The sequence below is a fragment of the Pelophylax lessonae genome (assembly GCF_965119305.1).
Source record: "Pelophylax lessonae genome assembly, chromosome: 7".
NCBI lineage: Eukaryota > Metazoa > Chordata > Amphibia > Anura > Ranidae > Pelophylax > Pelophylax lessonae.
This window is the reverse complement of record NC_138774.1, coordinates 277,062,590-277,075,689: the sequence shown is the minus strand read 5'-3', so window position 1 is coordinate 277,075,689 and position 13,100 is coordinate 277,062,590. Positions and strand designations below refer to the sequence as shown.

At 44.0% G+C, this 13,100-nt stretch overlaps 1 protein-coding gene across 1 annotated transcript in view; it reads right to left on the bottom strand.

Annotated features, from left to right (window-relative positions):
• NCS1 (neuronal calcium sensor 1) overlaps nucleotides 1–13,100 on the bottom strand; it is a 167,579-nt gene that overhangs the window by 92,690 nt on the left and 61,789 nt on the right. Inside the window, exon 2 of the mRNA XM_082263105.1 lies at nucleotides 1,083–1,107. Within this exon, the coding sequence (XP_082119231.1) occupies nucleotides 1,083–1,107 (25 nt within the window). The remainder of the gene's footprint in view (nucleotides 1–1,082; nucleotides 1,108–13,100) is intronic.

The window sequence follows — 13,100 nt, the reverse complement described above, 5'->3', positions numbered from 1 at the left end:
TGAGACTGAGGTTCGTGTTACTCAACATTTCAGATTCAGAATACTTTATAAACCCCAAAGGGAAACTATTAAGATACAGTTACATTCAACAAGGACAACACAAGATCACAATAACGAATGGAACAAGACACAATAAAATTACCAATAACAGCAATTAGTACCAAGTAAAACAAATAAAACTATACTCCATACTATTAAAATACAACCTAGTACCCACATAATAACAAAAACAGGATCGTGAAAGCTTCAAGTGAATCTGGTCGAAGCTTACACAAGGATAATGATTCTATTCACCCCTAGATGGCAACTCTCTGGCCTGGCAACTGGCTTACCCCTTTTTGTCTCACTGCATATAAGGCACTATAGTAGCTGTGGAAAACCTCTGCTATTTCAGTTGTCGAGTAAACTATCTCCCCTTTTCCTCTTTATTTTCCCAATGAAATCTATCGATTTTTTTTTAGTATTCTTGCTAGGTGTTTTCCCGGCTTATTTTCCCATTTGTATCTTTCTTTGGCCATTCTATTAAATTCTTGTTTCGTGTTCCGTTAGGTCTTTTAGTTCTTCCCTTTTTAACCACTTGCCGACCGGTCACGTTGACCGTACTGCGGCAAAGTGGCTCGATATCGTGCACGTTAATTTTTTTGAGAGGGAGGGGTTAGGTGTGTCCCTAGGGGCGTGCTTCTAACTGTGATTGGCTGTGGCTTGAGGTGTAGGAACAGTGATCAACGGTCCTACATAGTAGAACCGTATGATCACTATTCCTACACAGGAGACTGACAGGCGGCTTGTTTACATTAGCCGCCTGCCTTTCTCCCTCTGCACCGACGATCGCCGAGTGACCGGCGGACATCGGGTCCGCCGGTCACACGCGCGGGGGGGGGTCCGGGGGCGCGCGCTAGCTCCCTAGACCCTCACAGGCTAGCGACGTAGTCCTACGTCGCTTTGCCTGTGAGGGGCTGACCGCCACAGTAAATAGTCATGCGGCGGTTGGCAAGCGGTTAAGTCTCAAACCATGCAAGAGAACTCTAGATATAACAGCAAACACAACACGGCTTAGAGTTAAGAATAATCCAGTGACTCACCATTGCTGCACCTCCTTCTCGGTAACTGCAAGACAAACAAAGGAGAATTTAGATTATTAGACTGCACATTTGCGTATTCCACCCCAGAATATCAGCCCGTGTAAAGATTCCAACAAATAAGACCGCCCAGGGAGCGTCGTCCAACGACAGCTCTATTTTAGGATTATTCACCAACATCGAATTAAACTTCTATAAATGAATCACACTCCGTGCTACAAAACTATTAAAGAAATATGGATCATCTTTTCCAAACTCACATGAAAGAAAAGAGAAACTTCAAGCAGTAGTACAGACTAAATATAAACATTCAAAGATGAAGTTCGATTTTATTTTTCCTAGTTAAGCCAAAATTCCAGGCATTTTTATATATATATATATATATAGCAATACTTTATTTAAAGGATATTTAAAGGTAAACTCCATTTGGTTAAATAAATGTCATCTATACAGGTGCATCTCATAAAATTAGAATATCATCAAAAAGTTATGAAGTCAGTGATGATTTGGGGAGCCATGTAATCTGGTGGTGTTGGTCCACTGTGTTTTATCAAGTCCAAAGTCAGTGCAGCCCTCTACTAAGTAATTCTAGAGCACTTCATGCTCCCCTCTGCTGACCAGCTTTATGGAGATGCTAATTTCATTTTCCATCAGGACTTGGTACCTGCCAGCACTGCCAAATGTACCAATACCTGGTTGTATGATCACGGGATTATTGTGCTTGACTGGCCAGCAAACTCGCCTGACCTAAACCCCAAAGAGAACCTGTAGGGTATTGTCAAGATGAAGATGAGAGACACCAGACCCAACAATGAAGAAGGCCACTATCAAAGCAACCTGGGCTTCCATAACACCTCAGCAGTGCCACAGGCTGATCGCCTCCATGCCACGCCGCATTGATGCAGTAATTCATGCAAAAGAAGTCCCGACCAAGTATTAAGTGCATACTATACTGTACATGGACATAACTTTTCAGTAAACCAACTTTCTGTATTAAACATCCTTTTTTTTTTTGGTCTTATGTAATATTTAAATATTCTGAAATACTAAATTTTGAGTTTTCACTAGCTGTATGCCAAAATCATCAAAATTAAAAGAAAGAAACACTTGAAATATATCACTCTGTGTGTAAAACATCTACAATACATAAAATATAGGAGTTTAACTTTTTGAATTGAATTACTGAAAAAAATGATTGAAATGTAATGTTAATGTTTTCGTTCTTTAAATTTATTTTTTTGGATAGAGTTGGGAAATACTGGAACATGTGTCCAGGGAGCAGTAAAGTGGCGGCATAAATGATCCTCTGCACAGGGTCCCAATCATTTTAGCTCAACCAGCTGTCCACCAGCCAATTGTGGGTTTGCATTAGAAAAACTGAATCCGAAGATTCTTTGATTGTAATATCAGAGCCTTCTAAATAACAACATAAAGCAGTCATTCTTACATAGTTTGTGAGGTTGATAAAAGACATCAGTCCATCCAGTTCAACCTATGATGTGTGTGTGTTTGCTGTTAACCGTACATTGTATACCCCTGTATGTTGTACATTGTATACTCCTGTATGTTGTACATTGTATACCCCTGTATGCTGTACATTGTATACCCCTGTATGCTGTACACTGTATACCCCTGTATGTTGTACATTGTATACCCCTGTATGTTGTACATGGTATACCCCTGCATGTTGTACATTGTATACCCCTGTATGTTGTACATTGTATACCCCTGTATGTTGTACATTGTATACCCCTGTATGTTGTACATGGTATACCCCTGTATGTTGTACATTGTATACCCCTGTATGTTGTACATTGTATACCCCTGTATGTTGTGGTCTTTAAGGTGCCCATCTAATAGTTTTTTGAAACTATCGATTCTCCCTGCTGATACGACTGCTTGTGGAAGAGAATTCCACATCCTTACTGCTCTGACAGTGAAGAACCCCTTACGTATTTTAAGGTTAAACTGTTTTTCCTCTAGTTTTAGGGTTGCTGGGAACTCAAGGGTTCCTCCAGAGGTTGCAAGGGGTTCCTTGAACTATTGCTGATTGACCACCCATCTGATGGTACCTTCATAGCTCCAGGGCCAAGGCCACTTGGCAGAGCCAGCAACATAATACCAATAATCTTTTTAGCTGTCTGTAAGGGAATGATTCTGACCACCGCTGTAAGAGGGGCATTTTTCCCCACTGACCCCCAATGAATTGATTTAAGCAGGGGTTCCTCAACATCTGAAAATTATTTAAAGTGTTAAAAAGAGACTGACCTAGCAGGAGATTGAACTGCCAGGGACCTTGATAAAACCTTTCCAAAGGATGGAAGGAACAAGTTTATATTTGCAAATTTGCTTATTTATTTCCATATATTAAAAGAAGCTAAGATGTTGTAAAGGTTGCCTTTATCATTAAATTGACACTAAACTCTGGTTTAAAAAAATAATTCAATTAAGTATTCTTGAAAGAAGAAGTAGGGCCAAAGCTCCTTTGGCCTTACTTCTCCTGGGGATCACAGAAGAGAACTTCACTCTGCACTCCTTTGACCTATTTTCAGCAGATAAGTGGCTAAAGTCTGCTGCTGGCTGGTGTCACAGAGCCGGTACAGGCTTTAGAGAGATCCCAACTTTAAAGTCAAGATCCACCCAGATGCATGAACTGGCAGATGGCTCAGTCTCTCAATGAGTTGCTGAGAGCCTGAGCCAGCTTCTCCTTCCCCCTCCACAGTCCAGTGCTCCAGTGAGCACTGGAGGGGCAGAGCAGAGAGTGACTGACAGTCCCGCCTCTCTGCTCACTGAAGACAGACAAACTAAGCGATCAGTGGTCTTTGATCGCTGAATTCTTGGTGTAGAGGCAGCAGGGGAAAGATGCAGCATCGGTTTGATGCTGCATCCATTAGGTGTGTAGGTGAGGTGCGCTTAAGGTGAGGTTTGTCATTAGGTGAGGTTTGTTTTTTGCTAATCCCATACTTCACTGGTCATTTTAAAATGTCTCTTCTATTGCTCTCAACCTCCTCCAAATCTCCAAATCCCTTTTATTTATTTAATTATTTTTGTTGCGTATGCTGGGATCCTATTCCTGTTAAAGAGTGACTATGTTCATTCTCCATGGTCCAACTGAATGAAGGAACATAGCCACCCTCTCTTTTGATCGCTCCATAAATGGAATAGGGACTAATGCCTCGTACACACGCATCGATTATTGGCCGGGAATTTTCGGCCAACGTCCGATCGGCCGATTTTCGGCTTCTTAGTATGATGCTTTCGACAACCGACTCCGACTTTTTCGGCCGGAAAAAATCTGGTGTGCATGCTATAAAATTTTTGTTGGCCGTCAACACAACGGCCGATTTTCCGTCAGTCAGTACAGATTTCGGCAGACAAAAATCTGATGAGCAAGACTGGGCATGCTCAGAGAAGGAAAAACACACGAAAGTAAACCAGCACATGACATCACTTCTGAAGTTGGTTTTTGTTGGCCGAGAAAATTCGTGTGCAGTCTAGGCACATTCCAACCAACAAAACACCACTCTGGACAAAAGACGAACGATCGGTCGGCCGATAATTGTTGCGTGTGTACGAGGCATAAGTGACTTGTAGTGTTCTTGGGGTGGTTCAGAAGCTTACCAGGGCGCAGATAAACATAGTAAAAAAAATAATTTTAAGGAAAAAAAAAAGATGTACAGGGCCTTCTTTACGTAATGTGTATAGATTATTTTTGGAAAATAAGGATATCCTTTAGTGTCAACTTTAATGTCCATTTCTAATGCAAATGAAAACGTGAGCACAATGTGCACAGATGGAGCCTCCATGGTTGTGGATGCCGACCATCAGAGCTTACATAGCCATAAGGCCAAGCTAGAGGTAGGTGTCTTTACATGCTTGATATAGCATGCCAGACATATATGGTTATGGCATGTACCAGATGTAGGTCTGTTTATATTCTGCTGACACAACAAGGGTAAGAAAGGGCAAAACTATTAAGGAGGTCATTATAGCGCTTGTATAGAAGAAACAGCTGACGCCTTTTAGCCATCTTCTGTAAAGGTGACTTTCAGCAAGTATCGTCTCGGGGTACATGAAGCATATGTGCCTGGGAGAATTGCCAGAGGGAAGGAATAATTTACTGACACCATATGCCTTTATGAAACCTTTATGTGGAAATAGATGGTTGGAGGACATTCAAGAACCCCGGGAAATAACGTAAAAATACATTCTTTAAAGATGATCTCCAGGCAAACAGCTAATTACACAGCTAAAGAACAGAAATGTGGCCACAGCCTTCGACAGCGTAGAGCGGCCGTACCTAAAGACTCAGGAACCGCTTTATTAAATGGGTTCAGCTGTTATATTCAGCTCCCACTGCAAGGCTGCGCATAAACGGGGACCTGTCTGACTCTTTTCAGCAGCTCCGACCTGAGCTGTGATGAACTAAAAAAAATTAGTAATGTGCACCAGGCTTTACTCACATTCATACATACACATACTAGGGCCAATTTAGACAGAATCCACTTAACCACTTGCCGACCGCCCGCGGCAGGCTGGCTCGACTGCGCAAAACTACGTAGCCCTATGTCGGGCACGCACGTGGTGCTGGGGGGCGAGCGCACGCTTCCGCCCCCCCAGGCAGTGGGGATGCCGATTCACGGGACCAGCAGCGGCGATTGCCACCGGGCACCCGCAATCGCTCCCCACTGAGAGAGGACGGTCAGCTGTTGTAAACACAGCTGACCGTTCTTGTCTCTGGAATGATCACAGAGCGCATATGATCCTTCTATATAGGATCACAGGTCTTTATGATCATTTCAAAAGCCACACCCAAAACAGTTAGTAAACACTCCCCTAGGCTCACACTTAACCCTTTGATCACCCCTAGGTTAACCCCTTCCCTGCCAGTGTCATTATTACAGTAACAGTGCATATTTACATAGTTTCCAGTTCAACCTATGATGTGTGTGTGTGTTTGCTGTTAACCGTACATTGTATACCCCTGTATTTTGTACATTGTATACCCCTGTATGTTGTACATTGTATACCCCTGTATGCTGTACATTGTATACCCCTGTATGCTGTACATTGTATACCCCTGTATGCTGTACATTGTATACCACTGTATGTTGTACATTGTATACCCCTGTATGTTGTACATTGTATACCCCTGTATGTTGTACATTGTATACCCCTGTATGTTGTACATTGTATACCCTTGTGTGTTGTACATTGTATACCCCTGTGTGTTGTACATTGTATACCCCTGTATGTTGTACATTGTATACCACTGTATGTTGTACATTGTATACCCCTGTATGCTGTACATTGTATACCCCTGTATGCTGTACATTGTATACCCCTGTATGTTGTACATTGTATACTCCTGTATGTTGTACATAGTATACCCCTGTATGTTGTACATTGTATACCCCTGTATGTTGTACATTGTATACCCCTGTATGTTGTACATTGTATACCCCTGTATGTTGTGGTCTTTAAGGTGCCCATCTAATAGTCTTTTGAAACTATCAATGCTCCCCGCTGATACCACTGCCTGTGGAAGAGAATTCCCCCAAATATTTGTAGCACTGATTACTGTAGTAATGTCACTGTTCCCCCCAAAAGTGTCAGTTAGGGATCCGATCTGTCCACCACAATATCGCAGTCCCGCTAAAAATCGCAGATCGCCGCCATTACTAGTAATAAATAAATAAATAAAAATTACATAAACCTTTCCCCTAGGCGCGATAACTTTTGCGCAAACTAATCAAAATACGCTTATTGTAGATTTTTTTTACCAAAAATATGTAGCAGAATGCAAATTGGCCTTAAAGGATAAAAAATTTAGATTTTTTAAATTTTTTTGGGGGGAATGTTAGCAGAACGTGAAAAAATTTGTTTATTTTTCCCAGAATTGTCGCTCTTTTTTTGTTTATAGCGCAAAAAATAAAAATCACAGAGGTGATCAAATACCACCAAAAGAAAGCTCTATTTGTGGGGAAAAAAGGACATCAATTTTATTTTGGTACAGTATCGCACGACCACGCAATATTCCGTTAAAGTAACGCAGTGCCTAATCGCAAAAGATTGTCTGGTCTTAAAGGGGGCAAATCCTTCTGGTCCAGAACTGGTTAACCTACCAGCATATCTTTGGAGTGTGGGAGGAAACTGGAGTACCAAGAGAAAACCCCCACAGACACAGGGAGAACATGGAGACTCCAGGCTGGTAGCGCCATGGTTGGGATTCGAATTGGTGACCCTAGTGCTGCTAGGCAGAAGTGCATTTATAATACGATATGAAGTGTGTGGGTCTTCAATTAACTGTTTATTTCTTTTTCACTTTTAGGGCTTGTTCACACTAGGTGCTGTATGAGAGCGTGCATGAAATTGCACGCTTTGCCGCACCGCACTAAACCACGCTGCCTTCTAATTCTTAATAGCATCCCCACGCAACTTGCAAATGTGCATTCATTTGTGGCCGCCAAAACACATGGCACCACAGTACTATGTGGTTTGATGTGGCCCAATTTTTTAAAATCATGCCTGCACTAATATTTGCGCATTTCACACGTGTAAGGCAGCCAAATTAAATAAACGGGTTGCGCAGGTCCTTACTCCTGACCAGGCAGATTAAAATGGACATCCTATACAGGAAATGAGAGGGTGTACCCTCTGGGACTGCCCATAGGCGTAGCCAGAACTTTTTTTCTGCCTAGTGTCCTACTCCTGTAGGGGGCAGTATAACCCTACTGATATGGATCAGAGAACTGCGTCCGTCAGTGAACGATAGAGAAACGGGGGCGCTTGCATGAACCTTATGGTGCTAATGAGCCCTTCTAGTTTCTGTTATTTTCTCTTTTTTTAATTATATTTCTTCCTGTTCTGCCTTTTTTCACCTCTTAAAATTAAATAAATAAGAACAGGAGAGAATGCCAAGTAAATTGACAGCATGCTCATATAAAAAGATAATACCAGTGAGTACACTGCCATAGACCAACATGTGGTGTTGGCACATTGTGTTTTTTTTCTGCATTGGCAACTTCAGTGCTTCAAAACAGCCCAGAAAACTGATGATGGCAATGCGTGTGTCTTGGATCGGATCTGGATGCACCAAGTCACCTATGTTATAATGCTGCTGTACAAAACATACAAGACAAATATTATCAATGAACCTAAACCTCGACCTGATGGCCGTATGAGGCCCTCTGCTACGTTTTGTGTGGCCTGTAGATAGTGTATTCCCTGCGTAGATTTCTACTCTGGGCCAGTAAAGAAAAATGCTTATTAGACTGACTTAGTTTGATTTATCTTTCCCATTTGTTCATCTTTTATGAGCTTGTGGCCTGTAGAATGGGGAATATCAGACTTGGTTACAGTAATTTTTAAGGGCCTATTGAGAGCACAAATGTGGAAGCATTGATTTGTAAAGTGATTGTAAAGGCTGTGATCATCTGTCAGTCTCATGAAACATGTATACAGTCTCCGTACATTCCTGTAGCATAACCCAAGTCTCCAATTATCTCCTGTAGCACACGTTCAGTCTTATGCCATCACTTTGAGCATGAGCATAGTCACCACAATCTTTAACCATTTTATGAAGAATGGCCACAGACCCTAACCATCTCCTGAAGAATGGCCACAGACCCTAACCATCTCCTGAAGAATGGCCACAGACCCTAAACATCTCATGGAGAATGGCCACAGACCCTAACCATCTTCTGAAGAATGGCCACAGACCCTAACCATCTTCTAAAGAATGGCCACAGACCCTAACTATCTCTTGAAGAATGGCCACAGACCCTAACCATCTTCTAAAGAATGGCCACAGACCCTAACCATCTTCTAAAGAATGGCCACAGACCCTAACCATCACCTGAAGAATGGCCACAGACCCTAACTATCTTCTGAAGAATGGCCACAGACCCTAATCATCTCCTGAAGAATGGCCACAGACCCTAACCATCTTCTGAAGAATGGCCACAGACAGACCCTAACCATCTTCTAAAGAATGGCCAGAGACCCTAACCGTCTCCTGAAGAATGGCCACAGACCCTAACTCTCTCCTGAAGAATGGCCGCAGACCCTAACGATCTTCTGAAGAATGGCCACAGACCCTAACCATCACCTGAAGAATGACCACAGACCCTAACTATCTGCTGAAGAATGGCCACAGACCCTAATCATCTCCTGAAGAATGGCCACAGACCCTAACCATCTTCTGAAGAATGGCCACAGACAGACCCTAACCATCTTCTAAAGAATGGCCACAGACCCTAACCGTCTCCTGAAGAATGGCCACAGACCCTAACCGTCTCCTGAAGAATGGCCACAGACCCTAACCGTCTCTTGAAGAATGGCCACAGACCCTAACCATCTCTTGAAGAATGGCCACAGACCCTAACCGTCTCCTGAAGAATGGCCAAAAACCCTAACTGTCTCCTGAAGAATGGCCACATACCCTAAACATCTCATGGAGAATGGCCACAGACCCTAACCGTCTCCTGAAGAATGGCCACAGACCCTAAACATCTCATGGAGAATGGCCACAAACCCTAACCGTCTCCTGAAGAATGGCCACAGACCCTAACTCTCTCCTGAAGAATGGCCACAGACCCTAACCGTCTCCTGAAGAACGGCCACAGACCCTAACTCTCTCCTGAAGAATGGCCACAGACCCTAAACATCTCATGGAGAATGGCCACAGACCCTAACCGTCTCCTGAAGAATGGCCACAGACCCTAACCGTCTCCTGAAGAATGGCCACAGACCCTAAACGTCTCCTGAAGAATGGCCACAGACCCTAAACATCTCATGGAGAATGGCCACAAACCCTAACCGTCTCCTGAAGAATGGCCACAGACCCTAACTCTCTCCTGAAGAATGGCCGCAGACCCTAACGATCTTCTGAAGAATGGCCACAGACCCTAACCATCTCCTGAAGAATGGCCACAGACCATAGCTGTCTCCTGAAGAATGGCCACAGACCATAGCTGTCTCCTGAAGAATGGCCACAGACCCTAGCCGTCTCCTGAAGAATGGCCACAGACCCTAACCATCTCCTGAAGAATGGCCACAGACCATAGCTGTCTCCTGAAGAATGGCCACAGACCCTAACCATCACCTGAAGAATGGCCACAGACCCTAACCGTCTCCTGAATAATGGCCACAGACCCTAACCATCTCCTGAAGAATGGCCACAGACCCTAACCGTCTCCTGAAGAATGGCCACAGACCATAGCTGTCTCCTGAAGAATGGCCACAGACCCTAGCCGTCTCCTGAAGAATGGCCACAGATCCTAGCCGTCTCCTGAAGAATGGCTACAGACCCTAACCGTCTCCTGAAGAATGGCCACAGACCATAGCTGTCTCCTGAAGAATGGCCACAGACCCTAGCCGTCTCCTGAAGAATGGCCACAGATCCTAGCCGTCTCCTGAAGAATGGCTACAGACCCTAACCATCACCTGAAGAATGGCCACAGACCCTAACCGTCTCCTGAAGAATGGCCACAGACCCTAACCATCACCTGAAGAACGGCCACAGACCCTAACCGTCTCCTGAATAATGGCCACAGACCCTAACCATCTCCTGAAGAACGGCCACAGACCCTAACCTTCTCCTGGAGAATGGCCACAGACCCTAAACGTCTCCTGAAGAATGGCCACAGACCCTAACTGCCTCCTGAAGAATGGCCACAGACCCTAACCGTCTCCTGAAGAATGCCCACAGACCCTGACCATCTCCTGGAGCATGGCCACTATCACCTACAATCTCCTGGAGCATAGACACAGTCTCTTATCACCTTTAGAATGCTTGCTGTCTCTAATCAAGTCATGTAGCGTACCCAAAATTATTAAACATCTCCTGCAGCTTGCCCACTATCTGTAACCATCTCTTGAGGCATTACACAGTTTCAAACCATTTCCACAGTCTCTAACCATCTCTCTTGGTGTTTGCCCACATACTCCATCCAGCTACTGTCCCTAATCATCTTTTGGAGTATGCCCACAGTCTCTAACCATCTTCTGTAGTACATGCACCCCAAAGCTCAAACACACATGCGTGAGTGTGTTTGTGTATATATAGATATATCTATATATATATACACAGTTGTGCTCATAAGTTTACATACCCTGGCAGAATTTATGATTTCTTGGCCATTTTTCCGAGAATATGAATGACAACACAAAACTTTTTCTTTCACTCAAAAAGCAAGATTATTCGCTGCATGTAGTGAATTGGTTACTTTAGTTTACCAAAGTGTCCTATAGTAACAATGAAGCTGAGTAAACCTAGTTCATGGTGCAATCCACCTAACAATGGGATCCACCTATACTGTCTTTGCTGACAGTTGATCACAATAAGCAAACCAGGAGGGGTTCAAGCCAATAAAAAGACCTATAATTGTCTAAGCCCTTGATAGGGATTCTTTCCGCAAGTATGCGTTCAGTTTGGGTATCCCCTTTTACTGCACATAACCCAACTACTGTGCCCCACGCAACTGACAATGTGGCTCTCCTCTACGGCATCTTTTTGACCCTCTTGTGCCCCTCTCCCTCAGCACTGGGGTCGCTTTAGCTGACTGATGGAGAGCAATTGAGGGAAAAGAAAAACATTGGAATACTAGTCAGTATCAGTTTGCTTTGAAAGAATAACTCGCCTCTAATGTTGGGTGTCCTACGTGTGGATGTTGCTACATTATGTAAAACTATTGGAATCGTTTTTACCGGTGCCAGGGCAAGATCACCTAGAGCCCAGGGTGAACATACCAAACTGCACCCCCCTTCAAGATGTAGGAGCGTTATATGTCAGCAAAAATCCCCCCACAAAATCACTAAGAATTGAGCATGCTCATCCCCCAAGCATGAATCCGCCCTCCTCCCAGTACAAATCCACCCCTTACTGAAATCCTCAGCGCAAATCATTGCCCCCCCCCCCAATCCCCCCAGCTCAAATGCCCCTCCCAAAAAAAATGTCACCCCTCTTAGCACAAATCCTTCACCCCTAAAATTTCCCCTATTAGTACATATCCGCCGCCCCCCCCCGCCTTAAAATCTTCCTCAGCACGAATTCCCCTAAATCCCCCCACCTAGCACAGATCTCCTTCCCCCCCCCATCCCTCTCCCAACAAACATTCCCCTACATCTTCACCTTTAGCACCCCCCCCCCGAAATGTCCCCTTCTAGAACAATACTTACCCCTTGCAGCCCGCCCATATTTCCCCTTTCAACACAACCCCCCCAAATCCCTGTGTGGCACCCCCCCTAACCCCACATGATACCACAGTGCCCAGAAAAGGGCCCCCTTCTGCCCCTCCCCTTGTCCCGGCCCTGGTTTTTACATTTTAGAATGGGGTGCCTTGAGACTGTCCATCATTTTAAAGGATGCCCTTGAAAAAAGGTTGAGAAACACTGAGCTAGACATGGAGGGTTATTATAAGCACAATAGAATGTGATCCTGCCTGAAGGGTTCTTGTTCAGGCACTTCCTGTTTTGGGGTGACACCTGTTTCCTATATAGGTTTCTGTGTTGTTGCGGTGTCATGCATGCCCTTCAATCCAGACTACAATTGGCCTTGTTGACACATTAGTCCAGGGCTTGACAAATTTGCTTTGAAATCTAAGAGCCAACTAAAAAAGTTAGAAGCCAGTTTTAACGAACAAATCTTACGAGTGGAACATGTAATCTTTTCACAGCCAGACCCGTTTTTGCGTTTTCTGCACACGTTCAAAAAATTATTTTAGGCCTGAAGATTATATAAAACCCCCAAACATTAAATATTTTCTGAAAGCAGACACCCCAAATCATGGGTGTCCAACATTTTGGCTTCTCTGGGCCACATTGAGTGTAAAGAAATTTTCTCGGACCGCATATAAAATATATACTATAGTTAAGGTATACAAGTAATAAAAACGCTGCCGCGCCCTTCCTGCACTGACGCCCCCCCAGCACTAATTTAACACAACTAGAGGATGATCCCTTCCGAGTCAGCCTCTGCCTACAGTTAGTTGGAAACCGCTGTGGCCGTGCCCCCGACCC